Source organism: Entelurus aequoreus, linkage group LG26 (assembly GCF_033978785.1).
Source record: "Entelurus aequoreus isolate RoL-2023_Sb linkage group LG26, RoL_Eaeq_v1.1, whole genome shotgun sequence".
Lineage (NCBI taxonomy): Eukaryota > Metazoa > Chordata > Actinopteri > Syngnathiformes > Syngnathidae > Entelurus > Entelurus aequoreus.
The window spans coordinates 25,611,270-25,635,803 of NC_084756.1; the positions used below are offsets into that span (position 1 = coordinate 25,611,270).

The 24,534-nt window shown below is 41.6% G+C and overlaps 1 protein-coding gene across 3 annotated transcripts in view; it reads left to right on the forward strand.

Annotated features, from left to right (window-relative positions):
- asic1b (acid-sensing (proton-gated) ion channel 1b) overlaps positions 1 to 24,534 on the forward strand; it is a 463,006-nt gene that overhangs the window by 341,442 nt on the left and 97,030 nt on the right. The window contains exon 1 of one of the 3 annotated variants that reach the window (XM_062037850.1): positions 11,933 to 12,597. The exons of the other annotated variants lie outside the window; for them this stretch is intronic. Coding sequence (XP_061893834.1) covers positions 11,983 to 12,597 — 615 coding nt within the window. The 5' untranslated portion in view covers positions 11,933 to 11,982. Of the gene's footprint in view, positions 1 to 11,932; positions 12,598 to 24,534 lie in introns of those variants that run through there. 3 annotated transcript variants of the gene reach the window in all.

The window sequence follows — 24,534 nt, forward strand, 5'->3', positions numbered from 1 at the left end:
AAAGCGGCTTGAAATGACCTTCGGAAGACCGCAACTTAAGTATCTTGTAGGGGTAATGTTTGTTACGTTTGTATAGGAGGAGGAGACGGCACAGACAGAAGGGGGCATTGTTTAAACTCAATATTTATTTATATATACATACAATATACATAGACATAATAAATGAAGTGTGAAACTAATCCAAAAGTGTATATGTGTGGGAATTAACTGCTGAGTGTTACCGTGAGTGTTGAGCGAGAGAGAGACGGAAGTCCAATAGGGGCAGAGCAGGCTCGTAGATCCGTGAGACAGGTCGGGGGCGGTAGAGCAGCGTCGAAGGTCCGTGTCCAAGTGGGAGGCATACTTACCAACCTTGAGACCTCTAAATTCTGGAGATTGGGGGGGGGTTTGATGTGGGCGGGGTTAAGGGGGAAGGAGTATATTTATAGCTAGAATTCACTGAAATTCAAGTATTTCTTATACATATATATATATATATATATATATATATATATATATATATACACTACCGTTCAAAAGTTTGGGGTCACCCAAACAATTTAGTGGAATAGCCTTCATTTCTAAGAACAAGAATAGACTGTCGAGTTTCAGATGAAAGTTCTCTTTTTCTGGCCATTTTGAGCGTTTAATTGACCCCACAAATGTGATGCTCCAGAAACTCAATCTGCTCAAAGGAAGGTCAGTTTTGTAGCTTCTGTAACGAGCTAAAGTGTTTTCAGATGTGTGAACATGATTGCACAAGGGTTTTCTAATCATCAATTAGCCTTCTGAGCCAATGAGCAAACACATTGTACCATTAGAACACTGGAGTGATAGTTGCTGGAAATGGGCCTCTATACACCTATGTAGATATTGCACCAAAAAGCAGACATTTGCAGCTAGAATAGTCATTTACCACATTAGCAATGTATAGAGTGTATTTCTGTAAAGTTAAGACTAGTTTAAAGTTATCTTCATTGAAAAGTACAGTGCTTTTCCTTCAAAAATAAGGACATTTACATGTGACCCCAAACTTTTGAACGGTAGTATATATATATATATATATATATATATATATATATATATATATATATATATATATATATATATATATATATATATATATATATAAAATAAATACTTGAATTTCAGTGTTCATTTATTTACACATATACACACATAACACTCCTCTCTACTCATTGTTGTATTTGAGAGTGCAATGCTTTGCAGCCAGTAGCACAGCCTTTGAAGGAGCATAGGTATGGGCAGTGTAATATTCTGGGTTGGAGTCAATTACCAGGCGAGGTGACGAAGTGACGTCTCTTTACTTCATACCTTAGAACCGACTCCCACACTTGCCGTCAGGGTGCGCAATACAACGTTAAAAAAAAGTAACTGTTTCTGTGGTTACTTTATTTGTCGTTATTTATATTTTCTGAATAAATTATGTGATCATGTCTTTTGTGTCAATTTTCAATCTGTGAAGATAGATTAAAATTGAACACCAATGAGTTGACTGATGAACATCACATCATTTATTCAGAACATATAAATAACGACAAATATAGAATACTATTTGTGGAGGTCTTCCTCCTGCGGGTTCGTAGGACCACCAATCATCGACATGTCAGGCTCTTCCAGGTTTACAAAAGGGTTTTATTTTACAATAAAACGTGCAAAGTCTTTTGGGTGCTTTTCAGCAGCTGTCTTTTTCTCAAGTGAGCACACGAATGGTTTTTCTCCAGTGTCATGTCTCGCTCTCCACCATCAACAACACCCCCCCCCCCCTCCTTCCCGACTGCTGCCTTTAACAGAGCGATAGGCGATCAGACAAACACTCACAGCTGTGTCATCTAAGCACCTGCCGCTAATCTCGAGGCCCGCAGGCCACGCCCCCCCACACACTATTAACTGCAACATGTAAGTGTAAAAAAAAACATGATTAGTACAATTTCAGAATGTGCTTGTTCTATTTTTAAACAAATAAAACAATCTGAAGTTGTCTTCATTTTTAAGTTATCGTGCCGTGATTTCACCAGTCCGGCCCACTTGGGAGTAGATTTTTCTCCATGTGGCCCCCCGATGTAAAATGAGTTTGACACCCCTGCTTTAGGCCAAAACTGCTTTGTTGTGCTGGTAATTCACATACCTGGCCCTCGTTTGCTGAAATCTGCCTATGTCATTTATCTTTTAATAGGACTTTTATATTCTTTTCCCATTGAGTCATTGACTTAATTGAAGTTGTGTTTCTCTCTTTTTATCTACCTAAGTGATAGCCTGTTTTAATCTGGCTGTTCATTTAACTGCCACATGCAATTGGTGTTAAAAGACAAAAGATGCGCGGCGGCACAAAGTCCCCCAGACAAATGACTTGAAAAGGCATTGTTCCAGGAATTCTAAAGGCTGGTGTGTTAGATTGTGTGTTTAAATGACGCATTAGAAAGTGTCTCCATTGTATCTCCTGATGAGCATACAAACGTCCTAAGGTGTTGTCAGAAAAAATGTATGTAAATTATCAAAAACGTTCCGTTCTGAGTTCCCAATGAACAGACAAGAGGCTTTATTTTGTTGCACCAAGCAAAGGCTTGGAAAATTCCATTGTGTACGATGGGAGGAGACGGGAGGGGGTTATCTATTGTCATCCAAGACCTGCTCAAGCTGAATCCAGGACCAGCCCAAGGCCTAGGCATCTTTTTCTTTTGTGTTAATGTGACCGAAAAGAATGACTGTTTACATACTCCCCATTCCTTTGGAAGCAGAGGTTATGGAGAGGAGACGTAAACCTTTTTCGTCAGAGCATGGGTGACACTGTAAGAGGTTACAGGTTGACACGTTACTCCTCAATTGAGTCCAAATTGAATTGTGCCTCTGTTTGATTCTTTGCTTCTTGTCTTGTTTAATAGATGTCATCAGTGTTAGAACCTGACAGGTGTGAAACGTCTGAATGAATCAAATTACTTTAATTGATAGTCACTACGAGATAATATATGTCCACATTCCATCGTGGAGAATGTATGGTTCAATAGCAAGGGTTTCCCATGACACCTTGGGTCAATAGCACAGGACTTAATTGTCCTCCAAAGGGACATTAATGCTTGCTTCAACCCAGGAACGTGAAATTAAACTGCCTGCTCGTTGTCTGATAACTGGTCACACTGTCGTGTGGACCGCACCACCAAATAAAAAATGGTATACCATATTTCATCTTGTGTGGACATAACACAGCAGGCACAAGACGTTGAAGGAACGTTGAGAACTTGCTGAATGAGAACCTGACGTTGAGCAACTCAGATTTAACGTTGAAACAACATGCTTTTTGACGACGTTTATTCAATGTTGGGTTCTGATGTTGATTTGACCATTGAATTTTGGTCATTTCCCAACCAATAATGTATATTACAACACAAATACAACATTGAAACAACATGCTTTTTGACTACGTTTAATCAATGTTGGGTTCTGAAGTTGATTTGACCGTTGATATTTGGTCATTTCCCAACCAATATTCTACGACGCAAACCCAACGTTGAAACAACATGCTTTTTGATGACATTTTTTTAATGTCGGGTTCTGACGTTGATTTGACCACTGAATTTTGGTCATTTCCCAACCAATATTCTACAACACAAATACAACATTGAAACAACATGCTTTTTGACAACGTTTATTTAATGTCAGGTTGTGATGTTGATTAGACCATTGAATTTTGGTCATTTCCCAACCAATATTCTACAACACAAATCTAACTTTGAAACAACATGCTTTTTGACGATGTTTAATCAATGTTGGGTTCTGAAGTTGATTTGACCATTGAATTTTGGTCATTTCCCAACCAATACGGCATTCTACAACACAACAAATGAAACAACATGCTTTTTGACGACGTTTAATCAATGTGGGTTTGATGTGGTTGCATGAATGGTGGATTTGACCATGAAATTGTCAGTTCGCCAATATTCGACGAAAACCAACGTGAAACAACATGCTTTTGACAACGTTTATTCAATGTCGGGTTCTGATGTTGATTTGACCGTTGAAATTTGGTCATTTCCCAACCAATATTCTACAACGAAAAATGGAAAGAATACTTTTAGTAAGAAAAGATAAAGCACTTTTTTGAGGTATATTCTTTCAAGACTTTCGCGGGCCGTATAAAATGATGTGGCGGGCTAGTCCTAGGCCCGGGCCTTGATTTTGACACCTGTGCTTTTTTTCTAACTAATTACAATGTAAACTTAAATTCCCTTCTAAAAAGAAATGTTCCTCAAAAAAAAAAGACACAAATATGCTACTTCTCTCTTGAAAATATACTTTATAAATGTATTACGTTATTATTGTCGCACGCTTTTTCTTCTTTTTAGCATCCTGATTTTACGTGTCCTGATGGGGACAAGTGTTGTAAATTAGCTTTGGCTACAAACACTATGATGCATACATTGGATAACGGTTTCAGATGTCTATGTTTTGGTATCCGTCCCTATTTCAAATAAACCTCTATGAAAAAAAAATTAAAAATACCATACATGCTAAAAAGCCTGTTGTCAACATAATGTCAAAGTTGCTTGACAAAAAAATCCTCAAAAATACACAACTTTTCTCTTAAGAAAAAATATTACTTACTTTATCATTTTGGTATATTTTGTCTGAATCCTGATATTATTACTTCACATAAAAAAAGCCTGTTTTTTAAAATCCGATTGCCCATTGCAATCCAGGCCAATTCTTTATTTTTCAACATCCTCCTCCAGATGATGCTCCCAGTGGCCAAAACACATTGCTTTAAAAAAAAATTAAAAAAAGGGGACCTATTGACATTCTTTATGCACATTACAGTCTTGGTTCCAGCTTGTAGCCGTCCTGTTTTATAGAGTCACTCTTGCAATCAGATGTTGGAATGCTCCTCTGGCCACTTTAAACGCGGTGATGTGACACAGCGGCACTAAAACACATCTGCCAGCAGCTCCCCAAAGACGAGCAGTGGTGCATGCGGCTGCCAGCAGGTCCACATTAAGACAGAAAAACATATCTTGTAACGAGTGTGCTGGAAAACCACCTTCAATGGGACCTTTTATGCAAAACCAACTACCTGCTTATGTGTCTTTGGTCCTGAAAGTGTGAAATCAAACCGTGAAGGAATTGCAGAGATGTTTATAAAACAATCTTGCCTTCCTTTCTACTTCCCCCGAAGGGTCCGTTTGGAATTTGTCAGTCCTGTGACATTTTTTGGATATGGTAAACAGCGTTTCCCATAAACTGCCAAGATACCTGTGGCTATGGGCGTGGTCACCATGACATAATCGATCAATTTGCATAATTTACTACAATGATATGAGTTTCTCTAAAAAGGCTCAAAAAATGTATACTTACTAATTAATAATAACAGTTTTGTTTTAAACATCCATCCATCCATTTTACAATATAATTACAACACTTTATGTACATATTTATATACAGATTTGAACAATAAGTTATTCACTGAAATATATTTATTAATTGTGGTTCTTACAAAAAATATATCTTATAAAATATAAAAGCTAAAATGTCTCTTAAAGCTTTGCCCCTTTAATTAGTGCATACTAAATAATTTAACTTTAGCCTACTACTACAAGCATATTATTTACCAGCAACATAAAGTGAAACAGAGGCAGAGGTGTCCTGCCACAGTCAGTAACAAATAAACAGAAAACAGTAGTGGTCAAATACAAATAAGGCAACAAGAGAAGTATCCTACACTTCTCTTTTGTAAAGTAAATCTGAACAGCCTATATGGGCATCTACATCAACTATATGATTTGGTGTTTCTTTATTTTTTATTTTTTTATTTATTTTTTTATTTTCTTAGTTTCTTTTCCTAATAAAGTTGTTTTAAACCCCCCTGTCTGATAAGATAATTCTTCTCACTAAGCAGAATTGATGTTAGAGTGTTGTACTTGTTTTAAGTGTTTTGGTCCTAAATGATGTCAGTAAGATATTACAGCTTGTTGCTGAGATTTGATGAGCTATATTGAGTAAAACATGCTTGAAACTAGAATATCAAGTGTTGTGTCATCAACACTCACAAGTATAAAACTACTTTTTTAAAGTCATCATTTCTTATTTCAAGCATTTAAAAAAAAATCATGACTTTAACACAATTGTGTCTCATATTAAAACAGATGACAGCCAAATGGACTTTGCTGTTTTATTTTCAATGAAACAATAGAAAATACGTACTCGTATAGTAGTACACTTGTTATTAGTGAGAATATACTTATTTTAAGGTATTTTTGGGTTCATTGAGGTTAGCTAATTTGACTTGTTTTGGAAAGTCTTGACAAGCCAAATTTTCTTGTTCTATTGGCAGATAATTTTGCTTAGTTCAAATAAAATACCCCTCATTTATGTATTTTTTTTCCTTGTTTTTGAACACTGACTTTTTGCAGTGTAGCTATTAGGTTGTTCTAGTTTTTTTATTTATTTTTTACTATTTATTTTACTTGTTTGGGGGCAGCTATTTGTGGTTGTAGCATTGTTGTTTTGTTTTTGTTCTTTTTTAAATGCACTGTAGCACTTTGAGGTTGTTTGCTCAATGTAAAGTGCTTTTACAAATCAAATCTATTATTATTATTATTATTATTAAAATACTTAATATTTTCTCACTAAATGTATTAGATTTTTTTTCATTTTGACAGAAAAAATATACAATCGTGGTCAAAAGTTTACATACACTTAATGGACCTTTAATCCCAGGAACACAACTCCTACCGTCAAGCATGGTGGTGGTAGTATTATGCGCTGGGCTTTTTTTGCGGTTAAGCTTACACATGTGTATTTCATCGTAGCTTCTTGTGTGTCCGTCCCTTAAAAGGTCCGACAGGAAACAATAACTGGAGCCGGGAAAGAACATTCATACTTTGTTGTCCAGTCGTTGTTTAAAGTCAGATTTTCGCAATTTATTTGATTTTTTTTAAGGGTTGAATGAGTAGTCTTCTTCTACTCATCCCACGGCTGCATTGTTACTATATACTATTACCCGCAACAGGTCATTGTAAAAAACAACAACATTATGAATTGTAAACTTTCAGAATGTGCTTGTTCTATTTTTAAACTAAGAAACAATCTGAAGCTGTCTTTATCTTTAAGTTATCGTGCCGTGATTTTACCAGTCCGGCCCACTTGGGAGTAGATTTTTCTCCATGCGGCCCCCATCTAAAATGAGTTTGACACCCCTGATTTACCCGCAAACTTTGTAAGTCTTTTGGTGTTATAAATCAGAATTAAAGCAGCAAGCAGCGATGGACGGGACCGAACTTTGAGGGCTCATAAAATCCAAACCGGAGCAGTAATTAAAACTCTTTCAGCAACTTTTAATCAAAAGGGTTCAATCTCTCTCCTGTGCTCATTTGAAGCCGACACGACAAACGCGCTCGGAGGAGATAATGTTTGAAAAAAGGTGACTGTTTTTACACAACTTTTGTTTTGAAGGGGGAATTGCAAACTTCCTGTTGATTTTTGCTGGGGGTTGTCAGTGTATGAAATCTAGGTCTAAGTGAGACCTACATAGAGGTCTCGACGACATTCCTACTGGGAGTTACAGGCAGTTGTGTCTGTGTTTTCTTCCTAGGGGGCGCTAGAGCGCAATTTTGAGGTTTGGGGTTTGGTTTTTTTGATTAGATTGCAATTTTCGCCAGTCCTGATGTGTGTCTAATTTGGTGAGTTTTCAAGCATGTTAAGGAGGTCAAATTACAGCTCAAAGAGGCGACGGTATAATAATAAAACGCTAGCAATACAATAGTGTCCTCTGTCCCTAACTATATAATAATCGCTCCAATATAAAAGCAACTTTTTTCCCCGGTACTTGAGACTTTATTCAGTGGAGCAGTGACTTCTGTGCTCCTGAGTCATCTGTTTTCATGCTTCTTCTTCTCCTCCTTCTTCACACCTAGGAACTATTTCCTTCACACTTCTGTTCCCCTCAGTCCCGCGCAGCAGTTGGCGCGCACGCTACACTGACTAAGTGTTAACAGGGAGCAGTCGGGGAATGAGACCGCTTCTGCTGCTGGTGCCGCCATGTTCCCGTTTGCCGTTTTAACACTTGTGACATGGCGAGCGGCCGAGCGTGAGCCACCACTCAGCTGCCTCTCTGAGTGTCGGAGCCCCCCTAGGCATCACCAGGAGACCTTGACCTCTTCTCTTTGGCTCCAGATCAACTGGACAAGGAAAATAAGCCAAGGGTTCTTAACCTTTCTGACTACAGAATCTCAAATATTGACCCTGAATTAGTCGTCTTAGTCTTGATTAAAACCTTATTCAACAATTATATCTAACCTACTTACAGTTTAACGGGATAAACCTTGTCCTATGATATGAAAGCATGTGCTAATCACAAAGATTGTTATCAAGGCTTTGGTCAGGCTGATTACAAAAAGAAATACTAAATATACTGCAAAAGAAAGGACTCATAAAAACTGATTTAAAAAAAATGCATCTACATAAAATGATGCAGTCCAAAAATAAATAAATAATGGAACTAACTTATTGATAATAATAATAAATATGCCCGAATGCAGCTGAGATAGGCTCCGGCACCCTCTGTGACCCTGGAAGGGACAGAGTTAAACAACTTGCACTGAGCCTAGTCTATAAAATCCGCTACACCTCCCTGATACCGAAGTACATGTCAAACTACTTCCTTAACGTAAATGACCGCCATAACCACAACACCAGGGGGAGCTCCACTAACCACGTTAAACCCAGATTCCGAACTAACCAAGGTCTTAACTCATTCTCTTTCTATGCCACATCAATGTGGAATGCGCTCCCAACAGGTATAAAAGAAAGGGCATCTCTATCCTCCTTCAAAACCGCAATAAAAGTTCACCTCCAGGCAGCTACAACCCTAAACTAACATCCTCCCCGGATTGCTAATAATCAAATGTAAACAATCAAATGCAGATACTTTTTCTTATGCCTTCTGATCTCTCTCTCTCTTAATTCCACGACTGTATATATCAGTTGATATCGGTATCGGTAATTAAAGAGTTGGACAATATCGGCATATCGGATATCGGCAAAAAGCCATTATCGGACATCCCTAATTAGTACTATTAGTGGAGCAGCAGCACGCACAATCATGTGTGCTTACGGACTGCATCCCTTGCAGACTGTATTGATATATATTGATATATAATGTAGGAAGCAGAATATTAATAACAGAAAGAAACAACCCTTTTGTGTGAGTGAGTGTAAATGGGGGAGGGAGGTTTTTTGGGTTGGTGCACTAATTGTAAGTGTATCTGGTGTTTTTTATGTTGAAAAAAATTAAATTAAAAAAAACGATACAGATAATTTAAAAAAACGATACCGATCATTTCCGATATTAAATTTGAAAGCATTTATCTCTACTTTTTACTGTCAACTGAGTTCCGTTTTTTTTTTTTAATGATTTCTGCTGCTGGTGTGCCTCTGGATTTTGTCAACGCCAAAAATGTGACTTGGCTCAAAAAAAGGTTGAAAAACACTACTTTAGTCCACAAAACACGCCACGGATGACACAAATGTGTATACGAGACAATATCCTCCTATGCCAGGGGTGTCCAAAGTGCGGCCCGCAGCTAATTGTTTACCGGCCCGCCACACATTCTGGAAATACTATTGTAAAAATTAAAAAAAACATTAAAAAAAGTGGAATGAGGTGAAATCTAATGAGAAAAAGTTGCAATGTTGACACAAAAGCTGCCATGCAGGCTGGTTTTTTTTCTTTTGTCTTTCTTTCTTTTTCTTTTTTTGCCATTGCTCAAAACAATAATAATAATGACAAAAAAATCCATGTTATAATGAATTATTTTCAGGGCTCCAATTACTTCAAATATTTCACTTTAAAATGTTTTATGTGGTAAATATTGCATATATTGTGTAGTAGCCATATAAAAACATCAAAGTTTTCTTTGACAAAAGCACATAAAACAAACAAAATAATAGTTCCAGCATAAAATTGACAGATATATCTGAAGGTGATCTCGTAACTTCAGTGTTGAAAGTAAAAGAAAAACCTAATAAAAATGTATCACTTTATGAGTGGGGCACCTTTTGGATCCCAAATATATTTAGTGATTTTGTATTTATCTTTTTACTGTGATTACTCAAAAATATGAAATAATTCAAATCAATGGTGTCCTGCATTATTGATCTTTTAGGGCTCTAATGACTAAATACTGCATATTTCAGTTTTACTATAAAAAAAGTTGTTTTTGACAGAAAAGCCATAAAACATTTTTTTTTAATTTTTATTACTTTATATCATTTTGAAGTTGATATAGAGATTTACTGTAAGCGTTAAATAATTTAAAAAAAATAATAATCTGACTTATTTTTAACATTTTAATGACTGAGACCCTTTATGGTCCCCGGGACCCCTAAAGGTAAAATAAATAAAAAGTAGGGATGTCCGATAATGGCTTTTTGCCGATATCCGATATTCCGATATTGTCCAACTCTTTAATTACCGATACCGATATCAACCGATATATGCAGTCGTGGAATTAACACATTATTATGCCTAATTTGGACAACCAGGTATGGTGAAGATAAGGTACTTTTAAAAAAAAATAAGATAACTAAATTAAAAACATTTTCAATATCAATGATGAAATCTTAACATTGCAACACATGCCAATACGGCCGGGTTAACTTATAAAGTGACATTTTAAATTTCCCGCGGAATATTCTGCTGAAAACGTCTCAGTATGATGACGTTTGCGCGTGACGTCACGGATTGTAGCGGACATTTTGGGACAGCATTGTGGCCAGCTATTAAGTCGTCTGTTTTCATCGCAAAATTCCACAGCATTCTGGACATCTGTGTTGGTGAATTTTTTTGCAATTTGTTCAATGAACAATGAAGACAGCAAAGAAGAAAGCTGTAGGTGGGAAGCGGTGTATTAGCGGCCGGCTGCAGCAACACAAACACGTAGCCGGTGTTTCATTGTTTACATTCCCGAAATATGACAGTCAAGCTTTACCATTGGCTTGTGGATAGGGATGTCCGATAATGGCTTTTTGCCGATATCCGATATTCCGATATTGTCCAACTCTTTAATTACCGATACCGATATCAACCGATGTATGCAGTCGTGGAATTAACACATTATTATGCCTAATTTGGACAACCAGGTATGGTGAAGATAAGGTACTTTTTAAAAAAAATTATAAAATAAGATAACTAAATTAAAAACATTTTCTTGAATAAAAAAGAAAGTAAAACAATATAAAAACAGTTACATAGAAACTAGTAATGAATGAAAATGAGTAAAATGAAGTGTTAAAGGTTAGTACTATTAGTGGAGCAGCAGCACGCACAATCATGTGTGCTTACGGACTGTATCCCTTGCAGACTGTATTGATATATAATGTAGGAAGCAGAATATTGATAACAGAAAGAAATGGGGGGAGGGAGGTTTTTTGGGTTGGTGCACTAATTGTAAGCGAATCTTGTGTTTTTTATGTTGATTTAATAAAAAAATAAAATAAAAAAAAACCGATACAGATAATAAAAAAAACAATACCGATAATTTCCGATATTACATTTTAACGCATTTATCGGCCGATAATATCGGCAGGCCGATATTATTGGACATCCCTAATAAAAAGTCCATATATTTTGTTATGGTTTGAAAAAGAAAAATATCAAAATGGCCCCCACATGCTTTAATTTTTCCGTGTGCGGCCCTCAGTGGAAAAAGTTTGGACACCCCTGTCCTATGCATAAGCAGCAAGCTCTCTCTCTCTCTTTCTCTCTCTCTCTCTCTTTCTCTCTCTCTCTCTCTCTCTCTCCCTCTCTCTCTCTTTCCCTCTCTCTCTCTCTCTCTCTCTCTCTCTCCCTCTCTCTCTCTCTCTCTCTCTCCCTCTCTCTCTCTCTCTCTCTCTGGAACGGTCGGAGGGCGCACAGTCGAGAGCGCGACATGCGTGCGCCACATCCGCGCCAATCGGGGCTTTAACGCGCGCCGGCAAAAAAACCCAAAAAAAATGTGCCAGTGCGACTCGTCCGGGTCCAAGTCGAGAGCGGGCTCCCTGGCCGACGCCGGCCGGCTGTTCGTCAAACAGACCACCTTGCACGGCCTGAGGCACGTGTTCAGCGGCGGCTCGTACCCGCGCAGGGCGGCGTGGCTGCTGGCGTTGGCGGCGGCGGTGGCGCTGCTGCTCGCCTGGTCGTCCAACCGCGTCCGCTACCTGCTGTCGTCGCCCGTCTACACCAAGGCGCACATGGCGTACGCCAAGCGGCTGGTGTTCCCCGCCGTCACCATATGCAACCAGAACCTGCTGCTGCCCCGGCGCATGAAGAAGACGGACATCTTCAGCGCCGGCCGCTGGCTGGGGCTGCTGGGCAGGAACTGGCAGGTGTCCGCCGCGGCCAGAGAGGCGCTGGCGGGGCCGGGCAGGAGGAGCGACGCCCCCGCTGGCAGCGAGCCGCCCTGGTCGCCGCTCTCCCGGATCTTGGACTTTAACCACTTCCTGCCTCCTCCCCGGGAGGCGCAGCCCTCCATGAGGCAGCTGCTGGACCGGCTGGGACATCAGCTGGAGGAGATGCTCCTGTTCTGCCGGTACCAGGGAGAGATGTGCGGGCCTCGCAATTTCAGCACCGTGAGTCGAACAACAAAGTCCTTCTTTGCCTCCTTCTGGCAACAAGTTGCTTGATGACTCAATTCATTTGCTTGCTGATGCGCAGCTCTGCTTTTTAACACTCCATTTTCTCTCATTTGGACTCAAATATACTTTTAGAATGCTTCTATAACTGCAAAATAAACTGTTTATAACTGAACATCCATTTTGCATCCCTGCTGTAGGAGCACTTGCATTCAGAGGAGGAGCTACTGTTTAGATACCAGTTTCACACTGCATTTTTAACGCCTTTCCTTTGGACTCGAATTTACCTTTAGAATGCTTCTATAACGGCAAAATAAATAGTTTAAAACTGAACATCAATTTTGCATCCTTGCTGTGGGAGCACTTGCATTCAGAGGAGGAGCTACACAATGTTTAGATACCAGTTTCACACTGCATTTTCTTTCCTTTGGACTCAAATATACTTTTAGAATGCTTCTATAAAAGCAAAATAAACAGTTTAAAACTGAACATCCATTTTGCATCCCTGCTATAGGAGCACTTGCATTCAGAGGAGGAGCTACACAATGTTTCAATACCAGTTTCACACTGCATTTTTAACGCCTTTCCTTTGGACTCGAATTTACCTTTAGAATGTTTCTATAACGGCAAAATAATTAGTTTAAAACTGAACATCCATTTTGCATCCCTGCTGTAGGAGCACTTGCATTCAGAGGAGGAGCTACACAATGTTTAGATACCAGTTTCACACTGCATTTTTAACGTCTCCTTTGGAATCGAATATACTTTTAGAATGCTTCTATAACGGCAAAATAAACAGTTTAAAACTGAACATCCATTTTGCATCCCTGCTATAGGAGCACTTGCAATCAGAGGAGGAGCTACACAATGTTTCAATACCAGTTTCACACTGCATTTTTAACGCCTTTCCTTTGGACTCGAATTTACCTTTAGAATGTTTCTATAACGGCAAAATAATTAGTTTAAAACTGAACATCCATTTTGCATCCCTGCTGTAGGAGCACTTGCATTCAGAGGTGGAGCTACACAATGTTTCAATACCAGTTTCACACTGCATTTTTAACGCCTTTCCTTTGGACTCGAATTTACCTTTAGAATGTTTCTATAACGGCAAAATAATTAGTTTAAAACTGAACATCCATTTTGCATCCCTGCTGTAGGAGCACTTGCATTCAGAGGAGGAGCTACACAATGTTTAGATACCAGTTTCACACTGCATTTTTAACGCCTTTCCTTTGGACTCGAATTTACCTTTAGAATGCTTCTATAACGGCAAAATAAACAGTTTAAAACTGAACATCCATTTTGCATCCCTGCTGTGGGAGCACTTGCATTCAGAGGAGGAGCTACACAATGTTTCGATACCAGTTTCACACTGCATTTTTAACGTCTCCTTTGGAATCGAATATACTTTTAGAATGCTTCTATAACGGCAAAATAAACAGTTTAAAACTGAACATCCATTTTGCATCCCTGCTGTAGGAGCACTTGCATTCAGAGGAGGAGCTACACAATGTTTAGATACCAGTTTCACACTGCATTTTTAACGTCTCTCCTTTGGACTCGAATTTACCTTTAGAATGCTTCTATAACGGCAAAATAATTAGTTTAAAACTGAACATCCATTTTGCATCCCTGCTGTAGGAGCACTTGCATTCAGAGAAAGAGCTACACAGTGTTTAGATACCAGTTTCACACTGCATTTTTAACGCCTTTCCTTTGGACTCGAATTTACTTTTAGAATGCTTCTATAAAAGCAAAATAAACAGTTTAAAACTGAACATCCATTTTGCATCCCTGCTGTAGGAGCACTTGCATTCAGAGGAGGAGCTACACAATGTTTAGATACTAGTTTCACACTGCATTTTTAACGTCTCTCCTTTGGACTCGAATATACTTTTAGAATGCTTCTATAACAACAAAATAAACAGTTTAAAACTGAACATCCATTTTGCATCCCTGCTGTGGGAGCACTTGCATTCAGAGGAGGAGCTACTGTTTAGATACCAGTTTCACACTGCATTTTTAACGTCTCTCCTTTGGACTCGAATTTACCTTTAGAATGCTTCTATAACGGCAAAATAATTAGTTTAAAACTGAACATCCATTTTGCATCCCTGCTGTAGGAGCACTTGCATTCAGAGGAGGAGCTACACAATGTTTAAATACCAGTTTCACACTGCATTTTTAACGCCTTTCCTTTGGACTCGAATTTACCTTTAGAATGCTTCTATAACGGCAAAATAATTAGTTTAAAACTGAACATCCATTTTGCATCCCTGCTGTAGGAGCACTTGCATTCAGAGGAGGAGCTACACAATGTTTAGATACCAGTTTCACACTGCATTTTTAACGTCTCTCCTTTGGACTCGAATATACTTTTAGAATGCTTCTATAACGGCAAAATAAACCGTTTAAAACTGAACATCAATTTTGTATCCCTGCTGTAGGAGCACTTGCATTCAGAGGAGGAGCTACACAGTGTTTAGATACCAGTTTCACACTGCATTTTTAACATCTCTCCTTTGGACTCGAAAATACTTTTAGAATGCTTCTATAAATGCAAAATAAACCATTTAAAGCTGAACATCCATTTTGCATCCCTGCTATAGGAGCACTTGCATTCAGAGGAGGAGCTACACAATGTTTAGATACCAGTTTCACACTGCATTTTCTCTCCTTTGGACTCAAATATACTTTTAGAATGTTTCTATAACGGAAAAATAAACAGCTTAAAACTGAACATCCATTTTGTATCCCTGCTGTAGGAGCACTTGCATTCAGAGGAAGATCTACACAATGTTTAGATACCAGTTTTGCAATTCTAACGTCTCTCCTTTCGACTCAAATATACTTTTAGAATGCTTCTATAACTGCAAAATAAACTGTTTAAAACGGAACATCCATTTTGTATTCCTGCTGTAGGAGCACTTGCATTCAGAGGAGGAGCTACACAATGTTTAGATACCAGTTTCACACTGCCTTTTTTTCTCCTTTGGACTCAAATATGCTTTTAGAATGCTTCTATAACGGCAAAATAAACAGTTTAAAACTGAACATCCATTTTGCATCCCTGCTGTAGGAGCACTTGCATTCAGAGGAAGATCTACACAATGTTTAGATACCAGTTTTGCAATTTTAACGTCTCTCCTTTCGACTCAAATATACTTTTAAAATGCTTCTATAACTGCAAAATAAACTGTTTAGAACGGAACATCCATTTTGTATTCCTGCTTTAGGAGCACTTGCATTCAGAGGAGGAGCTACACAATGTTTAGATACCAGTTTCACACTGCATTTTCTCTCCTTTGGACTCAAATATGCTTTTACAATGCTTCTATAACGGCAAAATAAACAGTTTAAAACGGAACATCCATTTTGCATCCCTGCTGTAGGAGCACTTGCATTCAGAGAAAGAGCTACACAGTGTTTAGATACCAGTTTCACACTGCATTTTTAACCCCTCTCATTTAGACTCGAATATACTTTTAGAATGCTTCTATAACTGAAAAATGTTAAGAATACAAAACTGTGATTAAAATTGAACATCCATTTTCTAGAGTGCAGATTTAGCAGTTTGTAGAAACACATAATTTGTAATCCTGCTGTGGGAGCACTTGCATTCAGAGTAGGAGCTACACATTGTTTAGATACCAGTTTCACACTGCATTTTTAACGTCTCTCCTTTGGACTCGAATATACTTTTAGAATGCTTCTATAACTGCAAAATGACCATAATGTACCCTTTTCCTTGCACATTTCTGCTCGCTATTTTCCAGCTTGTGGCTCAACAGTGACTAAACGCCACTACTAGGAACTTATAGTTAACGCATTATTCACTTTGACAGCCCGAGTGTATACATGATTACTGCAATATTTTTTGTGATTAATCGCATGGGTTAACTCGTTATTTTTCGTTATGACATAATACACTAATTTCCTTTGCCACCTAGCTGGCTTAGCATATATTGAAGTACATTGGTTTGCTTTCAGCACCTTTAAAGTATAAAAGGTAAAAGTGCTATCCGGATCCTTCAGTTTCTCTGAATGAGGCCCTCGGAGGAAAAAGTTTGCACACCCCTGTTTTCGAGCCTCCGTCAGTTACCTAACCTAATCCATTTTTTTGGGAAGTGGGAGGAAGTCGTATCCACATAGAGAATGTTGCCAACTCCACATAAATATGCTTCAGTTGAACGTCCACACAGGTTCACATGGTAACCACTAGTCGGCCATGTTGGATAGTATCACGCAAAAACTAGTACTGCATGGCCACAGATGACCACAATGCATCCTCCAGGGCATCGTGGCCTCCTAATATGACTTATGCTGCTGTACAGTACGTTGCAATGGGAATTACGTCCGCAGTAAAAACAAGCGCATCTGTATGTTCTAAAGACGGGTCATTCGCGATTTGATGTTGCTTTTTCCTTTAGTTTTGCCGTGTAATGTTTTGTTGACGTTGTGTTGTTTCAGTGTATGAATAATTCACACAATCAGATTGGATTTTCTTGTCTAATTGACCTAGGTCTTTGTTTTTGTAATTTTAAAATGTGTAGCAATCCGTTTCATGTCGAGCGATAAAGCCATGTAAATAAATTAATAAAGTAATTGAATAACACACATGTTTTATAGCCTCAATGCGAAAAATAGTTGAAATAAACCATGATTATTTAATTTTTTTCAACAGATGAACATCATCAACATTGAAATTGCACTTTTAACATGCGTGCATCCACGTATTGAAAGCTCCATGCAGTCCGTATTTTATAATTGTTTTCATTTACCCAATTCCGTGGTTCTCTATTTTTTTTTTTAACCAAGTACCACCTCAGAAAAAATGTGTCCCTCTAAGTACCAGCATAATGACCAACATTAATATACAGAGGCGCAGTAGGCCTAACTATTCAATAAAAACAAGGCAGAGGTTTTATTTACCAAGTATATTTAATATTTTAACATTTTAACATTACACACAATTTGAACAGTAACACTGTGTTTGAATATAGGAAAACTCAACACTGTACATTAATCAAGTGATTTTTATTTGGCGTACCGCTAGTCGTACACAACCACAGTTTGAATGTCTGGTCTACATATATATACACATTGACACACACATATATATATATACTGTATATATATATATATATATATATATATATATACTGTATATATATATTTACACTAGCGTTCAAAAGTTTGGGGTCACATTGAAATGTCCTTATTTCTGAAGGAAAAGCACTGTACTTTTCAATAAAGATAACTTTAAACTAGTCTTAACTTGAAAGAAATACACTCTATACATTGCTAATGTGGTAAATGACTATTCTAGCTGCAAATGTCTGCTTTTTGGTGCAATATCTACATAGATGTATAGAGGCCCATTTCCAGCAACTATCACTCCAGTGTTCTAATGGTACAATGTGTTTGCTCATTGGCTCAGAAGGCTAATTGATGATTAGAAAACCCTTGTGCAATCATGTTCACACATCTGAAAACACTTTAGCTTGTTACAGAAGCTACAAAACTGACCTTCCTTTGAGCAGATTGAGTTTCTGGAGCATCACATTTGTGGGGTCAATTAAACGCTCAAAATGGCCAGAAAAAGAGAACTTTCATCTGAAACTCCACAGTCTATTCTTGTTCTTAGAAATGAAGGCTATTCCACTAAATTGTTTGGGTGACCCCAAACTTTTGGACGTTAGTGTATATATATATATATATATATATATATATATATATATATATATATATATATATATATATATATATATATATATATAATGTGTATGTATATATATATTTTTTATAAATCATGGATTTTAAATCAGGAGGAACAAGAAACGCAATTCGGATGTGAGTATATATGTATGTATGTATATATACATATATATTTTTGCATCCATATATTCACATAATACAAACATGTGTGTGTATATATATATATATATATATATATATATATATATATATATATATATATATATATATATATATATATATATATATATATATATATATATATATATATATATATATAATGTATAGGACACATCCCTATGTAATCCGGTATAAACACTTAACAACTGGAATGTAATTTTTATTGTCAAAGTCTTGCAAATGAAATAATGTTGACCAATAGAATGGTTTCTGTTGTGTCACACGTTCCTGGTCCCTCCCCTGCACGCCATCTAAGGGCAAGGGCCGGGCGTCTCTCTCAGCCTGCTGCAGCCAGCACAGGTGTGGCTGGTTCCAATCAGCCCAGCTGCTCCACATCCCAGCCATCAGAGAGCAGCCTACATAAACCGCTGAGAGCCGGCGTCCGACGCTTGAACGTTGACTCCTGTGGTCAGTATAGACAGCATTTAGAATTACAGTTATCTAGTAGTATTCTGCTCCCTCCTCCACAAACCCAGTGTCTCCCACGCCTCGCCGCCTCCCCGGGATCCCTCCGCTCCTCCGTAAAGTTTCATTAAACTCTGTTATACTTTATTACTGCCTCCGTTGACTTTGTCCTTGAGGGTCCCTGGTACATTTGGTTCAACAGCTCTGGTCAAGCCTAACAGAACGTTCAAGCCAAAATGAACCAAACCGGGTCCTCAGGGACAGAGGGACAGAAGAACCCTGAATTACGAGAGCTTGTGTTTGGCCAGGCCACACAACTGTCCACTTTGCATGAAGAATTGAACAAAGCTTTTCCCACTGTTCAATCCCAAATTGCTGTGCTTGAGAAGACTTCACAAACTACTGTTGGTAATGTGGCTGCTCTGTCTGGCCAAGTGAAGGACATTTCTGGAGTCTTGCTCGGCATACAGAAGACCCTGGAGGTCCTTACAGCACATGTTTCAGCTGAATCTAACTCTGCTTCAAGTTCTTCAAACCAGCCTGTTAACCCCGTCCTCCCCAGCACACAGCAGCCTCAGTCTGAGCCTGGCTTAGTCAGTCCTAGGCCATTTAATGGGGATTTTGGTCATTGCAGGGGATTCCTGGCACAGTGTGAGTTACTTTTTACTCATCAGCCATCTAAATATACTTCTGATGGTTCGAAGATTGCTCTCATCATGTCCCTCCTGGTCGACGACGCTCTTAATTGGGCTATTGCAGCAGTAGAGAACAACCCTGTCTTTGCCACTAACTACTCTCAGTTTAAGAGTGAGTTTCAAGCTGTGTTTAACCACCCTACTGACGGACAAGATGCTTCCAGCCGTTTGCTAGTTATTCGCCAAGGGTCACGTTCTGTGGCTCAGTATACTTTGGAGTTCCGGATCCTTGCTGCTGAAAGCCAGTGGAACGACCACGCCCTTCTTAGTGTCTACCGCAAGGGGCTGAGTGATTCTATTAAAGATCTTTTGGTCCGTGACAGCCCACAGACTCTTAATGAGCTCATATCCCTGGCCCTTAAGATGGGAACACGACTTCAGGAGCGCCATGCGGACCGAGCCCAACGAAGCTCTCCTCCTCCTGGGTCCAGTCGCTCTGCTTCAGTGACCCGCACTTCACCATCTCCTCGCTCCACTCCACAACCTCGACAGCTTATGCTCCTCCCTGCTCCCTCTTCACCCGGGCCTGCCGAGCCCATGGAGATCGGCCGGTCCCGGCTGACACTAGCTGAGAGGGAACAAAGGCTCACCAACCAGCTGTGTCTTTACTGTGGTGAGCCAGGACATTTCATCAAGGTCTGCCCGATCCGCCCAAAAGACCCAGCTCGCCGGTAGGGGCTATACTGGTGAGCCAAACAACTCTTCCCCAGCCCAAGAATCATTCCAACCGACTTTTCCCTGCAACCTTGACCTGGAATGAAGAGACACTGTCTGTTAGTGCCCTCATTGACTCCGGTGCAGACGAGTGCCTCATGGACATCTCTTTGGCTCACCAGGCGGGCATTCCTTTAGTTCCTTTAGATCGCACACTGTCTCCCCAAGCGATCGACGGACACTCCATGGGAACTATATCCTTTTCCACAGAACCCCTCACACTCACTCTGTCTGGAAATCACTCTGAAACCATCCGCTTTTTTGTTCTACACGCCCCAACAGCGCCCCTGGTGTTGGGTAGACCTTGGTTGGAGAGGCATGAACCTCACATCTCCTGGGCCTCTGGTCGTATTTTGGGCTGGAGCACCGCATGCCATGCAACCTGTCTGCGCTCCGCCCTGTCCCCTTCAAGCAGACCCAAACCCATGTCCTCTCCCCCCGACATCACTGGTGTTCCTCCTGTTTATCATGACCTTGCCTTGGTATTCAGTAAGGATAAAGCACTCTCACTTCCTCCGCACCGGCCCTATGATATTGGCATTGATCTCCTGCCTGGGGCTCCCTATCCTAAGTCGCATCTCTACAACATCTCCCTACCAGAGAAGGAGTCGATGCACAACTACATTGCGGAGTCCCTGCTCTCCGGCATCATCAGGCCGTCGTCCTCGCCTCTGGGGGCAGGCTTCTTCTTTGTAGACAAGAAGGATGGTGGTCTGAGACCTTGCATTGACTATCGTGGTCTCAATGACATCACAGTGAAGAATAAGTATCCACTTCCCCTTATTAGTTCCACTCTTGAGCCACTCACTCATGCCCGAGTGTTCACTAAGCTTGATCTCCGCAATGCCTACCACCTAGTTCGGATCAGAGACGGTGACGAGTGGAAGACGGCCTTCAACACCCACCTTGGCCATTTTGAGTACCTTGTGATGCCTTTTGGGCTTTCCAATGCCCCGGCGGTGTTTCAAGCCCTCGTGAATGATGTGCTACGAGATATGCTAAACATCTTTGTGGTGGTGTATTTGGATGACATCCTTATCTTCTCCAGGTCTGTGGAGGAACACCACCAGCATGTCCGCCTTGTTCTCCAGCGGTTGTTGGAGAACCGCCTGTTCGTCAAGGCTAAGAAGTGTGTCTTCCACTCTGACTCGGTGACATACCTTGGCAACGTTGTGGAAGCTGGACAGATGCGTGCGGATCCTGCCAAGGTCAAAGCCGTGGAGGAGTGGCCACGTCCTACTAACCGGACTCAGCTCAGACGATTCCTGGGTTTCGCCGGTTTTCTACGCCGGTTTATCAAGGGTTACAGTCAGATCGCTGCCCCCCTTAATGCTCTAACCTCCGTTTCGCGTCCCTTCTCCTGGACGTCTCGAGCCGAGACAGCCTTTTTCAAGCTCAAGAGTCTGTTCTCCACAGCACCCGTGCTAATCCACCCTGACTCGACAAGACAGTTCATTGTCGAGGTGGACGCTTCTGACACAGGCATCGGAGCCGTCCTTTCCCAGAGGTCCGAAGAGGATCAGAAGATTCATCCGTGCGCCTATTTCTCCAGGAGCTACGACCCCGCAGAGAGGAACTACGACGTGGGAAACAAGGAGCTGTTGGCGGTCCACGACGCTCTGAAGGAATGGAGACACTGGTTGGAGGGAGCGAAGCTGCCGTTCATCGTGTGGTCAGACCACAAGAATCTGACCTACTTGAAGACGGCGAAGAGGCTTAACTCCAGGCAGGCCCGCTGGGCCTTATTCTTCAGCCGGTTTGATTTCACCCTCACCTACCGCCCAGGTTCCAAGAACGTCAGAGCGGACGCTCTCTCTCGTCAGTTCTCTAACGAAGATCCTGCTGTCCAGGAGGAATCGGATTCCGACACCATCCTGCCCCCTGCCCGGGTGGTAGGTGTAGTCACGTGGGCCATCGACGCTGTGGTGAGGCAGGCCTTAGAGAACCAGCCCGACCCTGGCAACGGCCCTCAGAACAGACAGTTTGTTCCTGATGCCGTCCGTACACCGGTATTGGAGTGGGGGCACTCCAGCCGTGTTGCCTGTCACCCTGGAGAGCGCAGGACAGCTTCGTTCATTGCTCAGAGGTTCTGGTGGCCAACCCTCAAGAAGGATGTCAGGGAATTTGTGGCCGCCTGCACCGTCTGCGCCCGTAGTAAGGCTTCACACAGGCCTCCTGCAGGCCTGCTACAACCCCTTCCTATTCCGAGTCGGCCTTGGTCTCACATAGGTATGGACTTCGTTACTGGGCTTCCTGTGTCCCAGGGCTGTGACACCATTCTGACGGTGGTCGACCGATTCTCTAAAGCAGTTCATTTTGTCCCTCTCCCCAAACTCCCGTCTGCTGCTGAGACGGCTGACCTCCTAACCCTCCATGTTGTCCGCCCCCACGGCATTCCTTCGGACATCGTGTCAGACCGTGGTCCCCAGTTCATCTCCAAGGTGTGGAAGGCCTTTTGCAAGGGTATTGGAGCCACGGCCAGCCTCTCCTCTGGATACCATCCACAATCCAATGGGCAGACGGAGCGCGCTAACCAGACAGTTGAGGAGACTCTTCGCTGTGTTGCCTCCAGCAACCCCTCTTCTTGGGCTAAGTACTTACCCTGGGTGGAATATTCCCTCAACACCATGGAGAGCTCTGCCACCGGCATGTCACCCTTTCAATGCTCGCTGGGTTACCAACCCCCTCTGTTTCCCGAACAGGAAGTGGAGGTAGCAGTTCCCTCCACCGAAGCCCACCTCCGCCGGTGTCGACGCATCTGGGAGGCTGCCCGCGCTGCGTTACTCCGTGCCTCTGCACGTACCCAGCGTGGTGCCAACCGCCGGAGGGTGCGTGCACCTGACTATCAGCCTGGTCAGAAGGTCTGGCTATTGGCCCGGGACCTGCCCCTGCAGACGTCCCAGACTTCAACCCGCAAGTTGAATCCTCGTTATGTCGGACCCTACACTGTGGACAGTGTTATCAACCCCGTTGCAGTTCGTCTGAATCTCCCTCCTGCTCTTAAGGTTCACCCGGTGTTCCACGTGTCCCAGATTAAGGCCGTGACCACTAGTGCCTTGTCTCCCCCTACCTCCGCCCCTCCACCCCCCCGAGTCCTGGCTGGTGGTGATCCTGTTTGGACGGTTCGGAAGCTGCTCGCCGTCCGCCGCCGTGGGAAAGGATTCCAGTACCTGGTGGACTGGGAGGGCTTCGGCCCTGAAGACCGTAGCTGGGTGCCCCGTTCCTACCTGGCTGACCCCTCCCTGCTGGACGATTTCTATCGGGACAATCCAGGTGCCCTAGGACAGTCGTCCGGTGCCTCCCCTAAGGGGGGGGGTACTGTTGTGTCACACGTTCCTGGTCCCTCCCCTGCACGCCATCTAAGGGCAAGGGCCGGGCGTCTCTCTCAGCCTGCTGCAGCCAGCACAGGTGTGGCTGGTTCCAATCAGCCCAGCTGCTCCACATCCCAGCCATCAGAGAGCAGCCTACATAAACCGCTGAGAGCCGGCGTCCGACGCTTGAACGTTGACTCCTGTGGTCAGTATAGACAGCATTTAGAATTACAGTTATCTAGTAGTATTCTGCTCCCTCCTCCACAAACCCAGTGTCTCCCACGCCTCGCCGCCTCCCCGGGATCCCTCCGCTCCTCCGTAAAGTTTCATTAAACTCTGTTATACTTTATTACTGCCTCCGTTGACTTTGTCCTTGAGGGTCCCTGGTACATTTGGTTCAACAGCTCTGGTCAAGCCTAACAGTTTCACCTGTTCAATTCAATGGCCACTTGTTGCTAGGCAGAGTTCATCGGGCTCATTGCTGCCCCCGTCTCAGAGGGACAGGAAGTCATCCAGACCCACAAAATTGTTTTTTAATCCGTGTCACTTTTGAAATACTGCTCTGTATTAAATATAAAATGACCTAGTGGCACACTACCACTGTTGCAGCTCCACTGCTTTATTACAGCGACACAGATCCCTTGAAGCGACTTTAACCATGTGGCGTGTCCTTTGGCGTCCATCACGGCTGGATCGATGTGTTCACAATCTCGCAAGAGGCCGATGCGGCCGCCCCAATGAGGACTTCTGATCCATGTCCAGTCGCATTTCCAACAACTCACTCCGTTTTGGCTTTTTATTGCCGAGCTGTGTTCCCGTTGAATGCACGCCATCATGGCATGGAGGACAAAGGGAGCTCGTTACACACA